Consider the following 27,975-nt stretch of genomic DNA (forward strand, 5'->3'; position numbering starts at 1 on the left):
AGCCCGAGGTGAGGGGGCACATTTTAGTCCCCCTCCCCGCCATTGCCGACACCCATCCCCCCTTCCCTTTGCTGACCCCGCCGCCACCACCAACTTTGCCCCCCCCTGCCGACGACCCTCTCGAACCCTCTCCCGCCGCCAACACGCCGTCGCCTACCTTTGCTGGCAGGGGACCCCAACCCCCGCCAGCCGAGGTCCTCTTCTTCTCGCAAGGCTTCCTTCTGTTTCTGACATCCTGCACGTTGTAGGTGCAGGACGTCAGAAACAGAAGGAAGTCTTTTGCGAGAAGAAGAGGACCTTAGCTGGCGGGGGCTGGGGTCCCCCGCCAGCAAAGGCAGGCAACGGCGGGAGGGGGGGTCGAGAGGGTCGTCGGCAGGGGGGTCCAGGGCCAAATCTACGGGGGCCCAGGCCCCCTTGGCCCCACGTAGCTACACCACTGGTTAAAGGTAAAGTTCTTTGCTCTTCCACGGAGAATTTACAGACCACTAGAGGTTACTGTTCTTTTTTCATAAGTAACATTTAAATCCTCCACTGTAAAAGAAAGATGATAAAGTGAAGATTTACAAAATGGATCTGAATGTTCTCTGAGTGGTGACTGAACATCTGAATGCTTTATGAGAGGTGAATGAGTGCGTGGATGTTTTTGAAAGGCAAGTATGTGACTATTTCAGAGAAGATTGAGTTCATGGATATTTACAAGAGAGCAGTGGTGTAGCTAGGTGGGGCCATGGGGGCCTGGGCCCCCCCCAGATTTCACCCGGGCCGCTGGTTTTGCTGGTGGGGGGGGGGGTCCACAACCCCCGCCAGTCGAAGCCTTCTTCAGCGCCGGTCTCCGGCGCGCCGCGTTCCCTGCCCTGTGCTCTTTCTTCCTCCTGACGTCCTGCACGTTTCTTTAAGTGAAGCTGAGCACGCTCAGTTTCACATAAAGAAGCGTGCACAAGACGTCAGCAAGAAGAAAGAGCAGAGCAGTGAACGCGGCTGCGCCTGAGACCGGCGCTGAAGAAGGCTTTGGCTGGCAGGGATTGGGGACCCCCGCCAGCAAAAGGTATTTGCTACTGTGGGGTGTGGCAGAGGGAGCGATGAGGCAGTGGGGGGGCGAGGCGGCAGACTAAAATGTGCCCCCCCACCACCTTGAGATCTGGCCCCTCCCACCGTGAGGTCTGGCTACGCCCCTGCAAGAGAATAGCAGCTATTAGGGCCCCATGGCTTGAAACCTTAGTGAGAAGTTGGTGTATGAGAGTTTCAAACTTTTGCTAACTTAGACTAACACATAAATGAAAGTTTGTCTCTAAAAGATAATGGGGTCAATACTGAGTGATATTTATGCAGGTCGAAGTGGCTCCTTCCTTGATAAAGGGTGCCACTGATCAGCAGCATTAGCCAGAGAGTACTGCTGAAAATTTTTCCTGATCACCCCGGCACTATCCGGCAGAGCCAGAAGTTACCCAAGTACTGTCGATTTTCAGCACTGGTTCCCTGATAAATACCTGGAAAAGTTATCCGGGTACTAGCACTGGATAACAATGCTACCCAGATACCTTCTGCCAGCTGTCTTATCCCCAGATACTCGGCACCCGAAACTGGGTATGGCCCAGTGATGAATATTTTGGTAGAAATTTAAATACTGCAGTCAGCGTTGACTGTGGTGTTTAAATGTTGGGGGGGGAGGGAAAGGGGATATTTTCTTAACTGAAGGAACAAAGACAGACTGTATTGTCTTTCAGCAATCTGCGTAGTTGAAAAAAGTTTCTCTTTTTAGTTGAATTCAATATTTATAGTCCACTTTTTAGCCATCAGTTCAAAGCAGAGCACAATAAAAAACTATGACATACAGATACATCAGAAATCGAGGTTCATGAACTCACAAATTGTAATACCAAAAAAGGTTAAAAACAAAATAGATATAAATTCAGAGATCAGTTTGACAGGTTGCTCAAATATTTTTACTAAGGTTTGCTAGAGTTTTTAGCGGGCACTAGAGACACCCACAGGGGCATATGGGTATCTCTAGCATTAGCGTGAACTAAAAACGCTAGCACGCCTATAGTGCAGCTTAAAAAAACAGGGCCCCAACAAAACTGCATATAATTTGTTTCTTTCTCTTATACAAGATGGTAAACCATTCCATAGTTTAGGACTCTTACCAAATAACCTTCTACTTTGTTAATTTAGAGGGGTGGCAGAGCAGGTGGGGGGAAGAGGGGTTGGTGGTTGGGAGGCGAGGATAGGGGAGGGCAGACTTTTATACGGTCTGTGCCAGAGCCGGTGATGGAAGGCGGGACAGGTGTTTGGGAGGCAGGAAAAACTGCTGGGCAGACTTATACGGTCTGTGCCCTGAGAAAGACAGGTACAAATCAAGGTAAGGTATACACATGAGTTTATCTTGGGCAGACTGGATGGACCGTGCAGGTCTTTTTCTGCCGTCATCTACTATGTTACTATGTTACTATGAACGGGCCGGCCATCTATATGGGCGGCCATCTTCAAGGCCGGCCCCGTAAAGCGGCATCCCAACCGTATCATCCGGCTATCTATTGTTTCGATAATACGGTCGGAGCCGGCCAAATCTCAACATTTAGGCCGGCTTTAGAGATGGCCGGCATTGCTTTTCAGCAATAATGGAAACTAATGGCGGCCATCTCAAACACGCCAAATCCAAGGCATTTGGTCATGGGAGGAGCCAGCATTTGTAGTGCACTGGTCCCCCTCACATGCCAACCGGGCACCCTAGGGGCCACTGCAGTGGACTTCAAAAATAGCTCCGAGGTGCATACCTCCCTTACCTTGTGTGCTGAGCCCCCCAAATCCCCCCCAAAACCCACCTCCCACAACTGTACACCACTAGCATAGCCCTTAGGGGTGAAGGGGGGCACCTACATGTGGGTACAGTGGGTTTGGGTGGGCGGGTGGAGGGCTCCCATTTACCATCACAAGTGTAACAGGTAGGGGGGGATGGGCCTGGGTCCACCTGCCTGAAGTGCACTGCACCCACTAAAAACTGCTCCAGGGACCTGCATACTGCTGTTATGGAGCTGGGTATGACATTTCAGGCTGGCAAAAAAAATGAATTTTAATTTTTTTGGGGGTGTGGGGGGGGTGGTGGGAGGGGGTTGGTGACCACTGGGGGAGTAAGGGGATGTCAACCCCGATTCCCTCCGGTGGTCATATGGTCATTTGGGGAACCTTTTGGAGGTTTATTCCTAAAATTAAATGGACCAAGTGAAGACGGTCAAGTGCTCGTCACAGCCGGCCTCCTTTTTTCCATTATCGGCTGGAGCCGGCCATCTCGTAACCATGTCCCTGTCCCGCCTTCCATACCCTGCCGAAATGCCCCCTTTAACTTTGGCCGGACCTGCGACGGAAAGCAGTTGAAGCTGGCCAAAATCGGCTTTCAATTATACCGATTTGGCCGGCTTCAGGAGATGGCCGGCCATCTCCCAATTTGTGTCGGAAGATGGCCGGCCTTCTCGTTTGAAAATAAGCAGGTTAATCTCAGTATTCCTTCCTAAGAAACTGGAGGGTGAGAGGGCAGACTCAATAAAACTTCATTCTTAGTGGACCACAATTTTAGGCTTTGTGCATCTCAGATGGTCTTTCCCAGCTAATCAAAACTATGCAAATATATCTCAGGCATAATCATTCTGGATATCCTATAAATTCTGTCTGTTTGGGACTATCAGGACAGAAGCTGAGAATCTGTATAACAGTTGCACATTCAAGCTTACTGGTTACCTGGCATTGAAAATTTGGAGAAATCCGGAAGAGTATGAGGGAAGGCAACAGTGCTTCCACCGCTGGGGCTGGACATCCCGCTGGAGAGAGGTGAACATGTTTTCCCATTCAGTGAGGAATAGTTAGGCAAGCTGTTTGATCTGTCTCCAGAGGACATCCTGTGTTTCTCAGGTAGCAATGGCTGGAGAACAGGGCTCCCTTGCCTGTAGACCATAGATTCTGGTGATGAAGAGGGCAAGCTGTTCATTCCATGGTAGAAGGCTGGTGAGACGGGGAACGATGGTGTTGAAGGTGCTTGGTATCCTGAAGCACTGGTTTGATGAGACAGTGTGGGTTGTCTTTCTTCAGGGGTGGAAAGACCATACAACACATGGCTCTCTGTGCTTGGACTGCCAGGCATAGCTGTTGCATTTCCTACCATCATCCCTTGGTGCCTAGCAAGACTTGGGCTGCCTGGTGTAACTGGTGTACTTCCTACCATCATCCCTTGGTGCCTAGCAAGACTTGGGCTGCCTGGTGTAACTGGTGTACTTCCTACCATCATCCCTTGGTGCCTAGCAAGACTTGGGCTGCCTGGTGTAACTGGTGTACTTCCTACCATCATCCCTTGGTGTCTAGTAAGACTTGGGCTGCCTGGTGTAACTGGTGCACTTCCTACCATCATCCCTTGGTGTCTAGGAAGACTTGAGCTGCCTGGTGTAACTGGTGTACTTCCTACCATCATCCCTTGGTGTCTAGGAAGACTTGGGCTGCCTGGTGTAACTGGTGTGCTTCCTACCATCATCCCTTGGTGCCTTGCAAGACTTGGGCTGCCTGGTGTTACAATCATATTTCCATGCATGCCCGGCATATGCCTGCCCATGCTTGGACTACCTGGGGTGGTTGTCATATTGGGACTGATAATTCTTCTTCCAAAACCAGGACTTGGGGGGGTATTTGTTCCAACTGTTCTGTGAAGTGTGTGGGGGCTCCCTGGCTTGACATGGACTCCCACAATGTTGACTTGAGGTCTGGCCTGCTCTTCTGACCGTGTGTTGATAGGGCTCAAGGAATAGTCAGGACTTGTGTAGGCACTAGCGAGGCTGCCCTCGGGGGGGATGGAGTTCATGGTAGGGGAGACATTTTGGTAGCTGCTCTGTGCCGAGGGCTGTGACAGACTGGCGGATCGGAAGCTGGAATCAATTGATGGCTGCAAGGGAATGACCATGTTCACACTGCCTTCTGCTGATGGATAACTCTGGAGGGAGACACTGTAAGAGCAAGGGAAAAGACAAAGAAGTACTGTTTGCTTCCAAATTAAAGGATTCCACTTCAGATAATATAACCAGAATTATTCAGGAAGCAGATGGAATTAGCATTCTGTATTTTAGCTAACACTGATTCATAGCCCATCAAGTATTCGATGCAACATTACTGTGAACTGGCTTGGAGGGGGAGAGGAAATGTTTCCCATTTTGGAAAATTATAGTTACCGGCTGTGGAGAGCAATGGCTTCCATGATGCAGCATTACAAGGACGCTCTGTGGTGAAAATGACCCCAGGGTCTAAGGTTTACAGGTCCTGCTTGATGCAGTGTTAACAGCGCAGGCCCTGGTAATAACAAGCATCCAAGGATACGCGATGCTGACAGTAGGAGAGATGCCCACACTGGAATGATGGTTTTCAATACCTCGGCCAGTGCTGCTAGGAAATCTTGAACCTAGTGGTTTTCAACCAGTGTGTCACCAAGAATTTGACAGCCAGCTTGTGTTTTCCTTAACAACCATGTGTGCAGCAGGTTAGGGAGAGTTGGGAACAAGGAAATCAGGTTCTTGAAATTTCCATAATTAGTTCTGACTTCCTACCACCAGACCCAACTGGAAATGTTGTAGGCCTACGTCCCACACTTCCCTCCTCCCTTGGCAGTCACCACCATTGCGATTGTATTTCCCTTGCACCATTGTTAGCAGCAATGAAATGATGCATAGGGTTGTTTTCATTGATTGGCTGTGAGTTTGTAGTGTTCAGTGTCTCACACATGTGAACATTGCCAGGTGTATCACAACAGGGTGAGAACCAGCCTGAACCACTATTAAAAGGGAGATATGAGCATGTACATTAGGAGGTGCTGAACCCTTCTATGGTCTCTTGGCATCTACCACTACAGAGAAGTGCAGTGCAATCGTTACTGCAAGAAAAAGGAATGCACATATATTCTGAATGAAAACAGCAACCAACCAATGACCTGAGGAAGGTCAGGTGATCATTCTCTATGCCTTTCAGCCAGTGGTGTGCTAGGGAATTTTTAATAACAGGCTCTCTCTCTGGGCATAGCCAGCCCTGCAATTGGAGGGTGAGGGGAACACATTCCTCTCTCTCCTCCCCCCCCCCCCCCCATGCGGGCATGCTAGGCATACCTTTGCTGGCAGGGATGCCAAGCCCCACCAGCCAAATAAATGGTCTACTGCCATTCCCCGCTGCTTGTTTCTGGCTCTGAGCAGCATGCCGGGAATTCTCATGCATACTTGCTTGAGAAGTCCTGGCTTGCTGCTCAGAGCCAGAAACAAGTAACGAGGAGCAGCTGCGGTCCATTTATTTGGCGTGCGGGGCTTGGTATCCCTGCCAGCAAAAGGTAAAGGAATTCAGAGACGCCAAGGGTGGCCCATCTCAAAGCTGGAGATTTACCACCACTATTCTGGAGACTGAAGGCCAGTGAGTGAGGTTTTTCTCGTGGTCATCCATACACATATTGCAAAAGTAAACAAACTTCTACAGAGTACATCCAAAACTTAATCATTTTCTCATATTCCGTCTTCCAAAATTCCAGACAGCAGATGCACAGATCAGCAGGAGCCAAAGCAGTCTAAAACAAGTAAAGTCAGAAACACGGTTTATACCTAATAATTCAGCCACCCTTAGGATTCACTTTTGGGTTTAAAAAGCAAAATCAAGTGCACATAAGGACCAAATAAACAAATTAAAAACCCTTTAGTGTCCAATGTTCCCCTAATAAGCCATATGGGAACAGATTGATGGGAACATTGGACACTAAAGGGTTAAAACAGTTTAAAGCAAATGCCCTTAATATGTAATTATTGGTAGCAATAATTAAACAGTGATAGAATATTCACATAGCAACCAGCCTGAGCCAGGAGTCAACAGATTTATTTTCCATTGAACATAATTAACTTTGCATGAACTTGGCAGCTAATAGTGTGCTGAACTGAAACAATGTTGGCACATTTAGACTGACTCTGCAGAACTTCTGCATGAAGATAGCCCTTCCCTCACTATTCAATACCTCTCTGTGAAATAGTAGTAATAAAAATAGTCAAGTGCATTTTTATAATATTTCCCTGCAATCCACAAAACAAAAGGAGCAAGATCCCACATGCCATCTTTTTCTTTTTATGTGAGCACAGGAAAAAAAAAAGGTGTTAAATGCTCCCAGGTTTCAAACTAATTATTATTTTTTTTAATTGTACTTATAAATAGTAAGTCTGATTGTTAAGCACCTGGTTCTCATAACATGTCTGTTTTGGTGGCCTTTTATTAGGTGAAAACATCTCTGCACAAAAACAGGGCGTCCCTATAACCAGCCCCTCCAAATGACACAATGATTTAAAATTGAGAATTACTACCCTAACCGATGAAACCAGTACTTCCTCTGTGTACATCTGTATGCTGCACAAGCCGACATGTTTACAACTATAAGTGAAATCAAATAAAAATGCTACCAAGAATAAAGAATAACAATGTGGATAGAGCAGCACATAGATCTATTGTTTTCAATCTGACCTCCCTGGGCTCCCCCACCTCCCGTGGACCGCCCCCGGCCCCATGCTTCCCACTTCAAACCCGCAACCTGGCCCCCGCAGCCTGGTACACACCCCCTTCAAACCCACGGCTCCTTCCTGTAGCGGTTATGAGCTCTATAAAGAAAAAGAGCTGCCAGTACAGAACCGCATGCCGCAACAGTCACAGCCAGGCTCTGCCGGAACCTCCCACACGGCAGCAGGAAGTTGTCACAGGGGAAGGTTCTGGGCCAGCAGAGCCTGGCTGTGAGTGTTGCGGCATGCGGCTCTGTACCAGCAGCTCTTTTTCTTTTTAATGCTGGGTCTGAAGCGGGAGGGGGAGGGAAACAGGTGGTGGGAGGGAGGGAAATGGGTCATGGGAAGTGGGGGAGCCAGAAGAGACAAAAGAAAAAGGAATTTATGCTGGGGCACGTGGGGAAAGGGAAGATGAAGGAGGCGATGAAGGAGGCACTTGGTAGAGCAGTGTTTGGGGGGGCAATGCCCACCCCCACCCATTCCAAACTAAGCCCATGCTACCAACAATAAAGAACCACAAAGTGGATAGAACAGTTCGCCTGCGCCTTGTTGCCTCTCCTTCTGTCATGATTAATCTCTTTTAAGCAGTGCTGGCATACGTCAGCAAGAGCAGGCTGCTTCAGCCAATCCCAGGGGCCTTCCTTCAGCCTGTCCCGCCCCCGAGGGCTGAAGGAAGGCCACTGGGATTGGCTGAAGCAGCCTGCTCCTGCCGACATGTGGAAGCACTGCTGATAACAAAATTTATTGCAGCACTGGTAGAACGAGAAGAAGCAAGGAGGTGCGGGGGGTGGGGGGAGGAGAACAAAGAGAGTGAGCGCAGAGAAGAGGGGGGAGAGAAGATGCCTAAGCCACAGAGGACACTGATGTCAGGAGGGTACCAAATATGGACTCAGGTACCCTCCTGACATCAGTGTCCTCTGAGTCCATATTTGGGAGCCAGTTGTTAAAATAGCTACTTTAACAACCGGCTCCCAACATTCTTAAAAATCTAAGGTTATCAACAGAACTCAAACAAAATAAAACATGGAAAAGAAAATAAGATGATACCTTTTTTTATTGGACATAACTTAATACATTTCTTGATTAGCTTTCGAAGGTTGCCCTTCTTCGTCAGATCGGAAATAAGCAAATGTGCTAGCTGACAGTGTATATAAGTGAAAACATTCAAGCATTACTATGACAGTCTGACAGGGTGGGAGGATGGGGGTGGGTCGGAGGTATGCATGGGGACATCAAAGCATATCATTGATATTCTAACAGGATGGGTGTGGATAGGTGAGGGGTGGGGTGATCAACAGAGAAATACAGCTTTATGGTTTATAATGGGCTAGGAACCCCAGATCCTTGTTAAGTCCTTTCTGTTGGGTGTTAAAATATTCAATGCTTGAATGTTTTCACTTATATACACTGTCAGCTAGCACATTTGCTTATTTCCGATCTGACGAAGAAGGGCAACCTTCGAAAGCTAATCGAGAAATGTATTAAGTTATGTCCAATAAAAAAGGTATCATCTTATCCATGTTTTATTTTGTTTGATTTCTATTGATAACCTTAAGAGTGGACTAACACGGCTACCACACTCCTCTACTTAAAAATCTAACAAACAGCTCTGGCAAGCCGGTACAAGCCGGCTCCAACACACCACTGTTTTCAGCCACTCTCTGATTGGTTGCTACCTTAGTTCTGGTTACAAAATGCTGAAGTATTGAAAGAGTGAATAGGGTGTGACACTCCAAGCGAGGGTTGGGAATGGACTGGTGAAATAACGCAGCCGGACAAAAAAGGATAAACACAAAATTAAGTATTTATTGAAAGGAATCCCCGGGCCTGTTCCTTTACAGGGCCTGAGACATAATGTGGGTAAATCTCTGGGGTTCAGGAAACACAGTTATTAAACGGGCCCCTATCGGCAGGCCTAACACAGTTTGTGACTGCTGGGGTTGCCACGTCCCAAACGTGGCCTATAGTTCTGGGTTTCTCTCAGAGGTTCAGGTCTGGTTTCGGCCAGGCCTCAAAACAAAAACTTGCAATATTCAGTCCAGTAATAGCAATGGCTTACCTCAGCCAGGTCGCGATTATGGAACAGGCGCTTCAGTGGCATACAGCGGGAATTCAAATCTTCCCTCCCTGGGCCTCTCTAACCTCAGCCCGGCCCTGTCTTTTAAACTTCCAGGTATAGGCTCCGCCTCTCCCGCCTCACTTCCTCCCAGGGTGGGACCAGTGCTATTAAGGTGGTCCAGGCTAGTTAGACAGGGACTTTTCTTAAGGGTTAGGGACAGTGTTCTATAAAACCCCTCACATAGGGATTTTTTTTTAGTTACTCCCACTACTTAGCTATGAAGTGAGTTAAACCATTCCGTGTGGATGTACTTTCCTTACCCATCCATGCTGTGTATGGGGCTGCTGGTGGACAGAGGGCTGGAGGCAAAAGTTCCATTTCTTCCCTGCATCTCTGTGGGATATACTTGAGGCTCTGGTGTGGGCTGGGGCATGACGCCTCCCATTGCTGCAGTCCGGGCCACTGATTCCACATAACTTCGGGGCTCTGGAATCAAGAGAGAAAGATAATTTTAAGAGAGAATAACCCGACTTCATTCTATGTGGAAGACAAGTAGAGTGCTCTCAAAAATCAGTTATAAATGCATAAGGGGCACCTTTTACTAAACCGCACTAGCGATTCCCGAGCGGCAAATGCGACCCAGCCCATTCAAAATGGCTGTGGCGCATTTGCCGTGCCGGGAATCGCTACTGTGGTTTAGTTAAAGAGGCCCTGAATGAATGGAGAAATCAACAGCATAATATGTTATTGATGTGTCCATTCATTTACATATTCAGTAGAGGAGTGTGGTAGCCGTGTTAGTCCACTCTTAAGGTTATCAATAGAAATCAAACAAAATAAAACATGGATAAAATGATACCTTTTTTATTGGATATAACTTAATACATTTCTTGATTAGCTTTCAAAGGTTGCCCTTCTTCCTCAGATCGGAAATAAGCAAATGTGCTAGCTGACAGTGTATATAAGTGAAAACATTCAAGCATTACTATGACAGTCTGACAGGGTGGGAGGATGGGGGTGGGTCGGAGGTATGCATGGGGACATACACTGTCAGCTAGCACATTTGCTTATTTCCGATCTGACGAAGAAGGGCGACCTTCGAAAGCTAATCAAGAAATGTATTAAGTTATGTCCAATAAAAAAGGTATCATCTTATTTTCTTTTCCATGTTTTATTTTGTTTGATTTCTATAGATTCTACATGGAATGTTGCTATTCCACTAGCAACATTCCATGTAGAAGTCGGCCCTTGCAGATCACCAATGTGGCCGCGCAGGCTTCTGCTTCTGTGAGTCTGACGTCCTGCACGTACGTGCAGGACGTCAGACTCACAGAAACAGAAGCCTGCGCAGCCTTCTACATGGAATGTTGCTAGTGGAATAGCAACATTCCATGTAGAATCTCCAATAGTAGCAACATTCCATGTAGAATCTCAAAGAGTAGCAACATTCCATGTAGAATCTCCAATATTCCATGTAGAATCTCCAATGGTATCTATTTTACTGTCATAGTAATGCTTGAATGTTTTCACTTATATACACTGTCAGCTAGCACATTTGCTTATTTCCGATCTGAGGAAGAAGGGCAACCTTCGAAAGCTAATCAAGAAATGTATTAAGTTATGTCCAATAAAAAAGGTATCATCTTATTTTCTTTTCCATGTTTTATTTTGTTTGATTTCTATAGATTCTACATGGAATGTTGCTATTCCACTAGCAACATTCCATGTAGAAGTCGGCCCTTGCAGATCACCAATGTGGCCGCGCAGGCTTCTGCTTCTGTGAGTCTGACGTCCTGCACGTACGTGCAGGACGTCAGACTCACAGAAACAGAAGCCTGCGCAGCCTTCTACATGGAATGTTGCTAGTGGAATAGCAACATTCCATGTAGAATCTCCAATAGTAGCAACATTCCATGTAGAATCTCAAAGAGTAGCAACATTCCATGTAGAATCTCCAATATTCCATGTAGAATCTCCAATGGTATCTATTTTACTGTCATAGTAATGCTTGAATGTTTTCACTTATATACACTGTCAGCTAGCACATTTGCTTATTTCCGATCTGAGGAAGAAGGGCAACCTTCGAAAGCTAATCGAGAAATGTATTAAGTTATGTCCAATAAAAAAGGTATCATCTTATCCATGTTTTATTTTGTTTGATTTATATTCATTTACGTATTCAAAACTGCTTTTTATGCTTTATTAATTTGAATTTCTTTCGTTTGTTTCTGTTACTCCTGATGCAGCCATTTGGGTCAAACATGGCCACGTTGGAAGTTTTAATCTTTTGAATTTTAATAAAGCGTCCACAAAATAATTGACAGCGGCTTTACCATTTTTTTTTTCAGACCAGACCACTTGTCTTATGTTTTATTTTGTTTTTTTTTTTCCCCTTGGTCTATTTTCTCATTTCCTTTTCCTGCTGTGCAGGCCATAAAGCAGAACTATCAGGAGACAGAATGGGAACTAGAAAAGGAAATACAGATGGCAAAAAACCAGGCTAAAGCTCATGCATATGCTGGCAAGCAGTGGCGTTCCTAGGGGGGGCTGACTCCCGGGGCGGATCGCTGATGCGCCCGCCTCCCGGGTGCAGCGTGACCCTCCCTGCGAAAGAACCCCCCGCCCGGGTGCATGCCGCTGCGGGGGTGCCGCACGCACCTGTCCGCCGTTCGTTCCATGCTCCCTCTGCCCAGGAACAGGAAGTAACCTGTTCCGGGGCAGAGGGAGCATGGAACGAACGACGGACAGGACCGCGCGGCACCCCCCCCCCCCAACGGCGTGCACCCGGGGCGGACCGCCCCCACCCCCTAGGAACACCACTGCTGGCAAGTCAGATACTATGTACATATATACAGGCAAAAGGAGAAGCTGAAGCTGACAGCAACCAATACTATTCCACAGTCATAAGCTTGCAGAAAAGGTCTGCCCACAGACAAGATCATTATCAATCACAATTATGTATCTGGCATTATAATTATAAGCACGACTGCCGAGAGAAAGAGCCGGGCCCAGGGCATGGCTGCCACTCCCCCACTCGGGCTGTCACCCCCTCCCCTCCCCAGACAGCCATCGCTGTCCCCCCACTTGGGTTGCCGCCTCCCCCGTCCCCTTGCCTTCCTGCATGTGTTCCTCCCTCGGTCTGTCACTCTTCTGCTCCTGTGCGCTGGAAACCGGGTTATCGGGTTAACTCAATCATCAGGTCCCAACACAGAGGAGCAGGAAAGAGACAGACCGAGGGAGCAGAACCTTCTGACACTGAGGCCCCCTTTGTAGGCCGGGCTAGGAAATCTTGCCCCTTCTGCTCCTGGTTATCTCTCCTGAATATTAGCGGTTAGACACTGGTATGCTATTTAAACGGTCAACTGCTGTATCTGGCGGGTTAAATAACTTAGAATTTCGGTGGGGGGGGGAGGGGGGAGGAGACTTTGTGCTTATTTCATCCCCTCAACCTAACCAGCACCAATCTAAGGGACAGCAATTTCTAAAAAATCTTTTTATGTGGATAAAGGGAAATGGAAATGGGACTTGATATACTGCCTTTCTGAGGTTTTTGCAACTACATTCAAAGCGGTTTACATATATTCAGGTACTTATTTTATACCAGGGGCAATGGAGGGTTAAGTGACTTGCCCACAGTCACAAGGAGCTGCAGTGGGAAGGGAATTGAACTCAGCGTATGACCTCACAGAAACAGAAGCCTGTGCGGCCATGTTGCTGATCTGAAAGGGCAGGCTTCTACATGGAATGTTGCTACTGGAACAGCAACATTCCATGTAGAATCTCCAATAGTAGCAACATTCCATCTAGAATCTACAAATAGTTTCAACATTCCATGTAGAATCTCAAATAGGGAAAGGGAAATGGGACTTGATATACTGCCTTTCTGAGGTTTTTGCAACTACATTCAAAGCGGTTTACATATATTCAGGTACTTATTTTATACCAGGGGCAATGGAGGGTTAAGTGACTTACCCAGAGTCACAAGGAGCTGCAGTGGGAATCAAACTCAGTTCAAGGCCGGCTGCACTAACCACTAGGCTACTCCTCCACTAGCAACATTCCATGTAGAAGCCTGCCCTTGCAGATCACCAATGCGGCCGCACAGGCTTCTGTTTCTGTGAGTATGACCTCAGACTCACAGAAACAGAAGCCTGTGCGGCCATGTTGCTGATCTGAAAGGGCAGGCTTCTACATGGACTGTTGCTAGTGGAATAGCAACATTCCATGTAGAATCTCAAATAGGGAAAGGGAAATGGGACTTGATATACTGCCTTTCTGTGGTATTTTGCAACTACATTCAAAGCGGTTGACATATATTCAGGTACTTATTTTGTACTTGGGGCAATGGAGGGTTGTGACTTGCCCCCAGTCACGAGGAGCTGCAGTTGGAATTGAGCCCAGTTCCCCAGGATCAGGGTCTGCTGCACTAACCACTAGGCTACTCCTCCACTCCTGATAACCCCCATAAAAGTTTTTGAAAATGACCTTCTTATGGCACAATGCACCAGGGCTGTGATAAAACGTAGCAAAAATATCACAGAGACCTGTGGCTGAAACTTCTGAAGTCAAATATTTTACATTATCACAGTAACACAGTATTTCAAATGGAAAGAAAAACAGGTCTCCATTAGGTTTTACCTGCTCCCAAGTGTTGATTCTGGTTTTCTTCCATCCCTGCCTATTTTCAGTCTCGCAGCAAACAATGTCAGAGTCTTAATGTTCATACTAAAGAGAACGCAGCCCTGCATTTGAAAGTTTATTTGTCCCTGGTCAGATTCAGAAACATCACCACTATTTTTACAAGTTCATCCGAACCTGATCGATTTCAGGCCCTGAGCAATTGTGGTGTTACATAAATCCCTGTCCATTGCCTGCCGGCTTCAAGCATTATGTAATGCAGCCCTTCCCCAGCTAGGAAGGGCTGCATTATTACAGAACGCTCTGCAAGCTTCTGCCGTTAAACCACGAACGAAATGTCATTTTGTTAACATTTATATGACCCTTGTTATTAAAAGAATCCATTATAACGGAAGAAAATCAGACAAGTGCCTGCCTGATTGAAATGCGAGGAGGCACAGCAGAAGGCTAGGCTCAGCATTCATGAGCTGTTTTTTTCAAAGGATATTTGGTTTCCAAAGCACATGGGTCCAGTCTTTTTTTTTTTCCCCTCCTTTTCTGTTGGTTTCAGCTTCTGAGGGTATTTTCAAGCACTGCAGTCCTTTTTCGTTTCTGACATGAGAAAACCTTTTGTGCTCTCTCACAAAGCCACTCTGGCTCCTTTTCTAAGCAGTGCTCCAGCATCCAAAGAGTTAAGAGCATCATGCAGCAGAATCAGTGGAGACTATACTATCTCTGAATCCGGGATCCATACTAAGAATCTTAAGCAGGGAAATCAGGCTACTCCCTTCATCTTGCAACATGAGTGCTGAGAGTCTGGGAACTCCCTGCTATTACTTCTCCAACAAAGATTAAAAAAAAAAACAAAAAACGATTATTTCTACATATTTCAATTTCTCTTTCAAACCCAGTGGCCCTCTGTTCATGTGTCAGTGGGAAATGGGTGTCCTACTTTCTTAAAGAGAGTCCACAAACGTGGAGAACTCAAGAAGTCCCACGGAGAAACTCAAGAGAAAAAGGAAGTGGGAATAAAAACCAGGATTCCCAAAGACTGGACCGCAGTAATGATGAAAACGAAGCAAAGTTTATTACACAATAAAATGACTCGACACAACGTTGTGTTTCGGCCAGAAGGCCTACGTCAGGAGTCTACAAATAGAAACAATGTGTAAGAGTAAAATTCAGACAAAAACAAGATCGAAAACAGAAAATACATATATCATTGAACAGTCGGTTCAAAACTCTGCTGCCCGTCTCATCTTCCGCCAGGGTCGCGTTACTCATACTACCCCTCTCCTCAAGACCCTTCACTGGCTCCCTATCCGTTTTCGCATCCTGTTCTAACTTCTTCTACTAACCTATAAATGTACTCACTCTGCTGCTCCCCAGTATCTCTCCTCACTCATCCTTCCCTACACCCCTTCCTGTGCACTCCGCTCCATGGATAAATCCTTCTTATCTGTTCCCTTCTCCACAACTGCCTCCAGACTTCGCGCCTTCTGTCTCGCTGCACCCTACGCCTGGAATAAACTTCCTGAGCCCCTTCGTCTTGCCCCATCCTTGGCCACCTTTAAATCTAGACTGAAAGCCCACCTCTTTAACATTGCTTTTGACTCGTAACCACTTGTAACCACTCGCCTCCACCTACCCTCCTCTCTTCCTTCCCGTTCACATTAATTGATTTGATTTGCTTACTTTATTTATTTTTTGTCTATTAGATTGTAAGCTCTTTGAGCAGGGACTGTCTTTCTTCTATGTTTGTGCAGCGCTGCGTATGCCTTGTAGCGCTATAGAAATGCTAAATAGTAGTAGTAGTAGTAACATTGAAATCTTGAACAAACTGGAAATATAAAAAACCATGGATATGTAACAGAATTATAATTTTACTGGAACAATTATAGATATAGAAGGAAAAAATGATAACAAGTATAAAAATGGCATTGGATAGTGATGATGTGAAAGGCAACCATCCTTATGTGTGTATATATATTTAAAAAAAGACAACGTTGTGTCGAGTCATTTTATTGTTCAATAAACTTTGCTTCGTTTTCATCATTACTGTGGTCCAGTCTTTGGGAATCCTGGTTTTTATTCCCACTTCCTTTTTCTCTTGTCCTACTTTCTTGCCACACAGGAGGCTCCCTTGTCTGAACTTTCTTTGGTCCCATTAAAAAAGCTTCGCTGATGAGGTGTCTCATGACAGCTCAAAGATTTCTCATAATAGGCACTGCATGCTCCAGCTCTTTCGGGGAGATATGCTTTAGGAGGTATATAATCAGCTGGCAGCAGTCGGCGTATTTTTGTCCACTGCTGGCTTTATGCCTGGACATTTATTTATTTAACCATTTAATGCTGGGTCTTGTCCGGCCACAGGCATTGACATATGTATACCGTGTATTTTTTCACGGAGAGGGGGGTGGATATATGGAAGGTGGTGTGAGGTGGTGGAGATGAAAATGGTAATGGAATTCAAAAATGCATGGCATAAAGAGAAAGGAATCCTGTTAGAGGAATGGATTCATGGAATCTTAGTGGAGATTGGGTAGCGACGCCGGTAATTGGGAAGCAAAACCAGTGCTGGACAGACTGGGCAGACTTCTACGGTCTATGCCCTGATCATGACTGAATAGATTGTTGATGGACTTGAGTATAGATTTTAAGGGGCTTCGACATTAGCTTCAGAACTTTTAATAGAAGAAAAATGCTGGGTAGACTTCTACGGTCTGCGCCCTGAGAATGGCAAGGACAAATCAAACTCATCTTGTTGGGCAGACTGGATGGACGTCACTTACTAGGTTACTATGAATATCCAGTTGTATATGGCCAGCTAAAATGTATGCGGTTAAGTGCAATATTCAACATTTAGACACATAAGATGACCTGCATAAAGGGAAGATTGGGTTTTATGTGGTCACCTTGTGGGGTTATGTGCTGACTCTCGGTGGCGTAGCTAGGGGGGGGGGCTAGGGGGGTGCCAGGGGAGCGGACGCTCCCCCAAGTGGAGTTCTGCCAGAGCCTATTTTTTTCTCAATGTGTTGCATTGAAAATGTGTGCCAGCGCCGGCGGAAGTCCACTCTTGCGCCGCTTTTGCGCCCCCTGCGTCGTCAACCTGGCTCCGCTTCTGGCTCTGTCCCTAGACCACCCACAAAATAGCTGGTTTTGGGTTTGCTGATATTCTGCGGCACTAACCGGTTAACTGTCACTGAAATTCAGCAGATAGCGCCCGCACAAGTGATTTAATTGCCCAGGAGCCATTCCTGGCTGGTTAGATTGCTTTGAACGTTGACTCCTATGTCTCTCTGTTCTCATTTCGCTCAATATTCAAAGGATTTATGCTCCTAACTTTGAGAGTTCTGCTGCTGACTTACAGGCTTTATTTTCAAAAGAGAAGGGCGCCCATCTTTCGACACAAATTGCAAGATGGGCGTCCTTCTCCCAGGGTCGCCCAAATCGGCATAATCGAAAGCCGATTTTGGGCGTCCTCAACTGCTTTCTGTCGCAGGGACGACCAAAGTTCATGGGGCGTGTCGGAGGCGGAACTGGGGCGAGCTTAACACATGGGCATCCTTGGCCGATAATGGAAAAAAGAAGGGCGTCCCTGACGAGCACTTGGCCGACTTTACTTGGTCAATTTTTTCTTGCGACCAAGCCTCAAAAAGGTGCCCAAACTGACCAGATGACCACCGGAGAGAATTGGGGATGACCTCCCCTTACTCCCCCATTGGCCACTAACTCCCTCCCACCCTAAAAAAAAACCTTTAAAAATATTTTTTGCTAGCGTCTATGCCAGCCTCAAATGTCATACCCAGCTCCCTGACAGCAGTATGCAGGTCTCTGGAGCAGTTTTAGTGGGTGCAGTGCACTTCAGCCAGGTGGACCCAGGCTCATCCCCCCTCCACCTGTTACACTTGTGGTGGTAAACGTGAGCCCTCCAAAACCCACCACAAACCCACTGTATCCACATGTAGGTGCCCCCCTTCACCCCTTAGGGCTATGGTAGTGTTGTACTGTTGTAGGGAGTGGGGGGGGGGCGGTTTGGGGGTTCAGCGCCCAAGGTAAGGGAGCTATGCACCTGGGAGCAATTTCTGAAGTCCACTGCAGTTCCCCCTAGGGTGCCCGGTTGGTGTCCTGGCATGTCAGGGGGACCAGTGCACTACGAATACTGGCTCCCCCCACGACCAAAGGGCTTGGATTTGGTTGTTTCTGAGATGGGTGTCCTCGGTTTCCATTAACGGCAAAAACCGGGGACGACCATCTCTAAGGGAGACCATCTCTAAGGTCGACCTAAATGTTGAGATTTGGGCGTCCGTGACCATATTATTGAAATGAAAGATGGCCGCCCATCTTGTTTCAATAATACGGGTTTCCCCGCCCCTTCGCAGGGAGAAAACTTGGGCGCCCCGTTCGATTATGTCCTCCTTAGTCTATCTGATAATTTACTGTGGCTGAGTTGCATAAGGTTATCAATATTTCACTAACTTTAATACATATTTCGATTAGCTTTCGAAGGTAACCCTTGTTCTTCAGAAGGCTTTGGCTGGCGGTGGTTGGGGACCCCCGCCAGCAAAGATATTTGGTGCTGTACAGTGCAACGGGGGGAGAAGCGAGGCGGTGGGGGGAGGGGGGAGGCGAGGAGACCGGCGCTGAAGAAGTCTTCGTCTGGCGGGGATTGGAGACCCCTGCCAGCAAAACCAGGGGCTTGGACGAAATCGGGTGGGGGTCTAGGCCCCCATGGCCTCACCTAGCTACGCCACTGATTAGCGCCACGCACTGGAAATTTTCCAGCGCACTTAGTGGACGCATGTAAAAAAATGAAACTGCCACCCGGGCCACGCGGTAGCCGGGCAGTTGAAAATTGACGAGCGCAGGACGCGCGTAGGCGGCTTAGTAAAAGAGCCTCTGAGGCAGGTTTTAAGACCTGCCTCCTTAGCTTAGTTTTGGAAAGTTAGACCTAAAATTCCCTCACCTGGAGCTGGTTTGGACCATTGCTTGGGAATGGGGGGGGGGGGTCAGCATTTTTTTTGGGGGGGGGGGGGGCTACTTATGGCTGCTTGTCTAGTCTCTGCTACTGGTTGTTTCTCTTTCACGTCATTCGTTTAGTCATGCTGTTCTCTTCTCACCTACGGTTCTGTTTCCTTCTCTCTTCGATCCCTCTTTGTGACTCATTGAATTTATCCGCTTGTATCTGTTACTGTCACTACTGCCGACATATAATTTCAGTGTAAAGTCTGCTTTGACAGAATCATACAGGCGGTACATCAAATCAATATAGGAAACATTCATCCACTTATTGCATCAAGTTCCAACAGGTGATATCTTTCCAGACATCAATTCAGGACAGGGACAGTTTTCCAATCTTCTTTCGTTCTTCAAGTTTGTCGTTTTCGCTTTCTCTAAACAAGCAACTAATGTGAGAACTTTGCTGTCCTCTCTTTTTAACTGAGTGGACCACCCAGAGTTCTCTCTAGTCAAACATTCTGCCCAGCCCTAAATTATAATTTGAGGAAGTCAGCAGGGTGTATCAGGCAGATGTGAGGTGAGCTGAACTCTGACTTGGGTATGTCTGCAGAGTTGAAGCTGTGGCACATAGCAAAAATCCTCAGTCCAGGTCTTTTGGCCTCAGACAGGCCATTAAGCAGCCAGCCAGGAGCCTCCATGCCTACAGATGTTTTGAAGCTTAGGAACAAGCATACTTGAGGCAGGTGGTTCTGATCAACAGTAACAACCACACTGTTTTCATCTTCCCAGAGAAAAAATGCTGCATTCACAAGGCATGATCCTAAGAAAGCCAGTGATTAACGTTTGTAAAAGCAGCCAAATAGTTCATACAGCACTCTTTCGGTGGAAATATAATGATTTATACAGAGCATAAAAGGTTGCAGGACAGCATGGAAATTCAACGTAACCAAGATCCTGTTGGGATGCTGTTTTGGACTGCCAACCTCAAAAAGGGCAGATGATTTGCAAAAACTGCAAAATGGTTCTGGTGGAATGGGGGAGGGAGAGGGGGGAACCATAGCCCCATGGCCCCAACTACTTGATCACACTAGGAAAAAGCTTCACACTCTGTTTTGCTTTCAATATCAATATCAAGGACCTTTACTGCAGCGATCACATAAAGGAACCCGACACAGCCGTGTTTCGGCACATGGGCCTGCCTCAGGGGTCAACAAGCCTGTCAGGCTGATCTTGGTAAAAAGGAAATTTGAATCTGACAGTTTGTGTCCTTAATCACTGTTCCTTCCGTGTTTGAAACAAACGGTACTGGTCTGCAACGCAAAACTCTCTCCGGAAAACCGGTGACCTGACAGGCTTGTTGAACCCCTGAGGCCAGGGGCGTAGCCAGACTTCGGCGGGAGGGGGGGGGGTCCAAAGCCCGAGGTGAGGGGGCACATTTTAGCCCCCCCGCCACTTTTGACCCCTCGGCGACGACGCCCCTCCCCCATCCCTTATGAGTTTATCTTGTTGGGCAGACTGGATGGACCATGCAGGTCTTTTTCTGCCGTCATCTACTATGTTACTATGACCCCCCCTCCCGCCGCCACCAACCCGCCACCACCAGGTACCTTTATATAAGTATATAAGTAATGCCACACTGGGAAAGACCAAGGGTCCATCGAGCCCAGCATCCTGTCCACGACAGCGGCCAATCCAGGCCAAGGGCACCTGGCGAGCTTTCCAAACGTACAAACATTCTATACATGTTATTCCTGGAATTGTGGATTTTTCCCAAGTCCATTTAGTAAAGGTTTATGGACTTGTCCTTTAGGAAACCGTCTAACCCCTTTTTAAACTCTGCTAAGCTAACCGCCTTCACCACATTCTCCGGCAACGAATACCAGAGTTTAATTATCCCCAACCCCCACCAGCCGAAGTCCCCTTCAGCACCGGTCTCCAAGTCCGGCGCGTTCACTGATCTGGATTCTGTTTCTGTGAGTCCTGACATCTTGCATGTTCCTATGTGTAGGACATCAGGACTCACAGAAACAGAATCCAGATCAGCAACGCGCCGGAGACTGGCGCTGAAGAGGACTTCGGCTGGTGGGGGTTAGGGGCCCCCACCAGGGGTCGAATGTGGTGGGGGAGGGTCAGCGGCAGGGGGGGTGAAAACAGGGGGGCCAGTTCTAAATCTGCGGGGGCCCATGCCCCCTTGGCCCCACCTAGCTACGCTCCTGCCTGAGGCAGGCCCATGTGCTGAAACACGGCCGTGTCGGGTCTCTATATGCGATTGCTACACTAAAGGTCCTTGCATATCGGATATCCTCCTGGTATCTGCCTTTTTTGTTTGATATCTCCTATTTACAACAGCAGCAACAAACTGGGGCCTGAGCTGCTCAGTGTCAAAAGTGGGATATTCGTCATACTAGCAGACTTTGAAGATTCTGGGACAAGTTAACGAGATGCAAGCTAAACGGTGACTCCATCCGTCTGCTAGAAATGTCATTAAAAGCAGTCAGTATTTCACTTAGATTTTGTTTTCTTTCGCAAATCCATTTTGTAGCAAGGCAACTCCAGAACAGATTTCATATTGGCTACTGTCATATTGTAGATGCTTCGAGACATTTCGTGCGCAGTCCTCTGCATTATGTCCAAAACAAGGTATTTCTCTTTTATCTGAATGATCTTATGTGTTCATTTTTAATTTTCCATATATCATGGAGGAAATGACCTCGGTGGTCATGTGTTCACCACTCGGCCTGTATAACAGCAGCCACAGTTGAAGTGACACTAATGCGACTCGAGTTTCAATCGTAGGTCAGAAAAACCTCCAATTTTTGATAATTAATGCACATAAAAATAAATGAAACAATCATGTAGAGCTCTTAGTCATAAACCACTTCTCTCTTCACACAGTTGTCTGCTGGGATCCATTAAACTCTTTGACCCCATGACCCTATGGTGGCCAAGCCGTTTTGCACCTGGACTTCATCTGGGGACGACTAAATATTAAGTATCAAAAAAGGCTATCCACAGAGTGGATGAACACAAAATTCCATGGGGTACAGATACAGAAAATCAAAGTGGGAAGTGGACCAATGACTTCAGGACGCCAAGACTAAAGTGATATAAAGCAGAATAAACTTTATTGTAGAAGCGACACAGTACTGTGTTTCGGCCACAGGCCTGCCTCAGGAGTCTTGAGCGGTGTAAATAATTTTTTTGAATCACTGTCTCGTCTTGGACGTTACCAAAAAAAGTTTTGTATCCAACGCTGGATGGTCTGGATTAATTAATTAAACTTCCTTTGTCAGCAAGGGTATCCAGGGGGTCTTATCCAGACCATCCAGCGTTGGATGCAAAACATTTTTTGGTAACGTCCAAGACGAGACAGTGATTCAAAAAAAAAAAATTATTTACACCGCTCAAGACTCCTGAGGCAGGCCTGTGGCCGAAACACAGTACTGTGTCGAGTCTACAATAAAGTTTATTCTACTTTCCACCTTATAATTGAAAGAGAAAAACGCTTAGATTTCGACCCAAATCGGGAGATAGACGTTTATCTCACAAAAACGAATAAATCGGTATAATGGAAAGCCGATTTTGGACGTTTTCAACTGCACTCCATCACGGAAGCGTACAAAGTTGACGGGGGCGTGTCAGAGGCGTGGTGAAGGTGGAACTGGGGCGTGGTTATCGGCCAAGGAGAGATGGGCGCCTTTCGCCGATAATGGAAAAAAAGTATGCATTTGTAGCTAGAATTTAGGGCACTTTTCCTGGACCCTGTTTTTTCATGAATAAGGCCCCAAAAAGTGCCCTAAATGACCAGATTACCACCAGAGGGAATCGGGGATGACCTCCCCTGACTCCCCCAGTGGTCAGTAACACCCTACCACCACAAAACATGATGTTTCACAACTTTTTATTTTCACCCTCAAATGTCATACCCACCTCCATGGCAGCAGTATGCAGGTCCCTGGAGCAGTTCTTAGGGGGTGCAGTGGACTTCAGGCAGGTGGACCCAGGCCCATCCCCCCCTACCTGTTACAATTGTGCTGCTTAATGCTTAGTCGTCCAACCCCCCCCAAACCCACTGTACCCACATGTAGGTGCCCCCCTTCACCCCTTAGGGCTATAGTAATGGTGTAGACTTGTGGGCAGTGGGTCTTGAGGGGGATTTGGGGGGCTCAACACCCAAGGGAAGGGTGCTATGTACCTGGGAGCTCTTTTACCTTTTTTTTTGTTTTTGTAAAAGTGCCCCCTAGGGTGCCCGGTTGGTGTCCTGGCATGTGAGGGGGACCAGTGCACTACGAATCCTGGCCCCTCCCACAAACAAATGCCTTGGATTTATTCGTTTTTGAGCTGGGCGCTTTCATTTTCCATTATCGCTGAAAAACAAAAACGCCCAGCTCACAAATTGTCGAATAAAACATGGACGTCTATTTTTTTCAAAAATACGGTTCGGTCCGCCCCTTCACGGACCCGTTCTCGGAGATAAACGCCCATGGAGATAGACGTTTTCGTTCAATTATGCCCCTCTTTATATCACTTTAGTCTCGGGGTCCTGAAGTCATTGGTCCACTTCCCACTTTGTTTTTCTGTGACGACTAAATATGATCGTAAACCCAACAGCATGCTCATATGATGGTTTTAAGCAAATGCTATGGCACAAGCTACGAGACTTTCACTCCAGCCACCACTGCAATTTCTTTAGTGATCTACTGTTACTTCTCCTACAATTATCAAACCAGTTAGTAATAGAAAAAAACCTCCTTACCTTCAACAAATTGAACTACAGTATACCTGCCTACCTCTGAGGAAGGAAAAGAGAGGGGTAGGGGAACGGATGGCAGAGGATGGGATTTGGGAAGACACCGGAAGGCACAATGAAAGGATTGAGAAAGAGAAAAGGGAAGAAAAAGTAACACACATATATTATTAATGCAATTTCTAGTCACACTGGTACTGTTTTTTTCTGTTTAGGAGTAGCATTGATAATACTAACGGGGAGAAAGAAGAGAAACAAATGAAAACGAACAAGAACAGATTTGATTAAGAGAAAGCGCATAAAAAAAGAATGACTGGGATGGACAGGAGAGACAGAGAAAGGAAAAAATGAGCACAGGATAAGAGAACATACAGAGAAGAGGCAGAGAGATGGTCCAGAGACTCAAAGAGATGTAAAGAGAGACACAAAGAAAGAGAGAAGCAGAGACAGGGACACAGAGAAAGAGATGGGGAGAGAAAAAGAGAGAAAGTGAAGAAAAGAAATGTACAAATTGTCAGGCCAATAAAGTTTCATGAATATAAATCTGACAGAAAGAGAAGAAAAGTAGAGACAAACTGAGAGAGAGAGAGAGAGAGATGCAACAAGACAGAGACATAAAGTCGATGTGCATCTTTGCAGCAGTGCAGGCAAGAGGTAGCATGGCTTTTCCTTAACTTTTCATTACTGTATCTTGTTACTTGTGAGAGTGAAGAAATCCTCTTCCATCAACCTTCGTGTTCCATTTGGCCTTAGAATGTGTCATACTGGCCTGTGATTTATGTTTATTTTCCGGGTGTCAGAGAAGTGTATACTGTATGCTTAATCTTTCTGATATAGATTGACACAATAATCATTACTGGGGTAATGGGGAATTTTTTTTTAAAAAATGATGTGGTACCGGTAAGACGTTACGCAGTAGTGCCACGGGAACGAGGACTGCAGTTACTTTATCCTTGCGGTAATGGGGATAAAGATCTGGCCGCCCAGGTCCGACCTTCCCCCAGCCTACCTTAACTCAGCGTGAACAAAAATACTAGGACTAGGGGGCATGCGATGAAGCTACAATGTAGTGAATTTAAAACGAATCAGAGAAAGTTTTTTGTCACTCAACGTGTAATTAAACTCTGGAATTCGTTGCCAGAGAATGTGGTAAAGGCGGTTAGCTTAGCGGAGTTTAAAAAAGGTTTGGACGGCTTCCTGAAGGAAAAGTCCATAGACCGTTATTAAAAGGACTTGGGGAAAATCCACTATGTCTGGGATAAGAATATTTTATTTTATTTATTTATTGCATTTGTATCCCACATTTTCCCACCTATTTGCGGGTTCAGTGTGGCTTACAATACATTGTATTGATGGAAGTACAATTTGTTACTACTCGATTATGGTTACATTGTGAGGAGTAAAGTGAAAACAAAGTCTACCTATCGCAAGGGGAATAGAACAATGGAACAGAACAATGGAATAGTGGAAGAACAATGGATACTGATAGGATTACAGAACAATAGCTAGAGAACGTTTGGTTATTACATTATTACCTGTCGATTAAGGTTTGAGTGTGTTAGAATGTTTTTTACATTTTTGGGATCTTGCCGGGTATTTGTGACCTGGATTGGCCACGGTTGGAAACAGGATGCCGGGCTCGATGGACCTTTGGTCTTTCCCAGTATGGCAATACTTATGTACTTATCTAGTGGCTTCTTCGGGCCAGGAAAGAAGCCCCCGCTTTCCTGTCTGCTGCCGCTGCCTCTTCAAAATGGCCACTTCAAGCGGAAGTCTTGCCAGGCCAACGCTTGAAGTCTCAGCAGCTATTTTAAAGAAACGGCAGTATTGGGCAGGAAACAGTAGACTTCTTTCCTGCCCCAAAGAAGCCACTAAACCACCAGGGTGAGTTAAGGGAGGTTCGAGGGGCGGGGTGGGAAGGTGCCGGGCAGCCAAGATACTCAAGGAGGTTAGATTGAGACACGAGAGAGCATGAGGCTAAAGCTGCTCCAGGTGGATAGGTAGTGCCTTAAAAGGTGGAGGATAAAAGGGTTTTTTTTTTTTACTTGACAGATCTTTTATTTATTTAAAAGCTTCCCATATCTACATATATATATATCAGAAAATACAATTCAATACCACTAAAACAGCTTAAAAATGATTGTAGCTGGTAGAAGCAGCAGTTATAAACTCTGTATTTTGTGCTCATGTTTCTACACTGTTCTATACAATACAGTAATATAGGACCAATCTCAGTGAGGATATCCTGTTTCCTGATGGGTTCATCTTAACTGCTATATAACAAAAGAGAGGGAACGAAGTACAAACTAAAGTCCAAACAAAAAAAACAGCACCACGGGCCTTTAAAAATGGAACACAGTTCTTTAATGAATGAGCCTTGACAAAAAGACCCGACACGGGCCGTGTTTCGGTGACTAGCACCTGCATCAGGGGTCCCCACGTCTCATATAGTAAAAGCTACAAAGCACCAAGGCACTTTCTGTATCCAAATGGATGAAAAAGGCTCATTCATTAAAGAACTGTGTTCCATTTTTAAAGGCCCGTGGTGCTGTTTTCATCTTAACTGCTGTCATAATCTATCTTGGGAAAACTGTTATAAACATGGAATATATTGTAATTAAAGTAAAATTAAACTCTCCTTTAATTGGGGCACATAGAATCATATCTTCACCTCATTTGTTTTTGCAGACGTTTACATTTTAGATACACAAATGGATTATTCTGTTTTGAGCATGTTTCAGGGACAAGTGGTTTTAAAAGTCAAAATACTAAAAACAAATATTTTGTTTCAGGCAGATCTCTCATTTGTATTGTATTTTGCTGTAACATTTGATTGTTTTATGTTGTAATATTATTAGTATTATATGGATTATTTTAACTATACTTGGGTGAATTTTCAAAGCTTTGAGCAGGGTGACTCAGGGAAAAAAGGTGGGGATGGTGAGGGGACAGAGAGGGGCCATCACCAAGCTCAATTACCAAGAATCAAGCTCAGGTGTTATTATTTATTTATTACAAAATGTATATTCCGCTTAATCCATAATTCTTAGTGGATCACATAGTTACATTCGTAATATAAAAAACATGGAGCTGCTTCAAGGCTTGTCATGTAACTGAACTTAGAAATAAATTATTTTACTTTTTTTCAGCGTATGAATTTGCTACTTAGCTTGTGTACTCTGGAAAGATTATATAGTACACAGTAAGAAAAGTTTTCATTTCAATTTCAGCTACAGAGCTGGCAGAAGTTCATAAGAAGAATGCAAATTAATTATAAGAAACCCATAAGAACAGTGATACCAATAATGGATGTTGAAAGCTGCAAGCTTTTGGGATAGCTGACCCTTTCCTCAGGCAAACTTCAGTGTCCAGCTGCTCCAGGTTCCTTAACTTCCTGTAGTTTTTGAGGGTCACCATGGTACTCTCATCCTACTGTGTGACCCCTCCCAGGAAACTGCCCCTGCTGTAGGCAGAAGGTGGGAGGATTTTCTGGGAGTCACTATGGTAATTGGGGTTGGTAAATTTGGCCTGGTGGGTGGATATAGGGGGAGCCCAGCCTCCGGAGACCGGGTGAAAGAATGGATAAAAGGAACTGTGAATAGTGAATTGAGATCTTTGGTTGCCTTATCCCCACCGAGACCCTGTGTACCGGGGGAGGGGGGGGCGGAAGCTGAGCAGGTGGACTTTGGTGTGGCTGGTTGTTGAAACCTCTGCCAAGGAGAAGAAGGGGTCTGGTTTGATTCTCCGTTACAGGGAACCTAGAGAAGAAAGGAGTGCTTGGTGGAAAAAGATATCCCAGCCAGGGGGAAAATGGGTGCGGTGGAGCCCCACTCCCAGCAGGAACTTGCCAGTCAGTCAGAGGATCGGAAGTGACTTTGGCCTCTTATGCATTTGAATTGAAAAAATGAGGGTTGGTTTATGAACAGTTCATAGGTTTGAGCTAATCCTGGAAAAGAAAGTTTGAAGTTTACTTATTGAGACTGCTGGTTGTTATTTGAAAGTGGACTCTTGCATCCCCCAGGGTGGGAATACCCTTCACCCTACCAAAAACG

General features: G+C 46.1%; 1 protein-coding gene and 2 long non-coding RNA genes across 3 annotated transcripts in view; 1 reads left to right on the top strand and 2 right to left on the bottom strand.

Moving 5' to 3' along the window:
* The window catches only part of LOC115473761, a 1,161,257-nt gene that overhangs the window by 657,832 nt on the left and 475,450 nt on the right, over positions 1 to 27,975 (bottom strand). The gene's annotated exons all lie outside the window — the stretch shown is intronic.
* The window catches only part of TNS1 (tensin 1), a 171,217-nt gene that overhangs the window by 40,418 nt on the left and 102,824 nt on the right, over positions 1 to 27,975 (bottom strand). Inside the window, exons 12-14 of the mRNA XM_030208848.1 lie at positions 23,933 to 23,968; positions 9,921 to 10,086; positions 3,733 to 4,982 (exon numbers count right to left, since the gene is read on the bottom strand). Coding sequence (XP_030064708.1) covers positions 3,733 to 4,982; positions 9,921 to 10,086; positions 23,933 to 23,968 — 1,452 coding nt within the window. The remainder of the gene's footprint in view (positions 1 to 3,732; positions 4,983 to 9,920; positions 10,087 to 23,932; positions 23,969 to 27,975) is intronic.
* On the top strand, positions 9,732 to 27,956 carry LOC115473763. Its single transcript, XR_003942742.1, has 3 exons — positions 9,732 to 9,809; positions 18,787 to 18,793; positions 27,945 to 27,956. It is a non-coding gene; the product is annotated as an uncharacterized LOC115473763 (long non-coding RNA).

This window comes from Microcaecilia unicolor, chromosome 7 (assembly GCF_901765095.1).
Source record: "Microcaecilia unicolor chromosome 7, aMicUni1.1, whole genome shotgun sequence".
In the NCBI taxonomy this organism is placed as follows: Eukaryota; Metazoa; Chordata; class Amphibia; order Gymnophiona; family Siphonopidae; genus Microcaecilia; species Microcaecilia unicolor.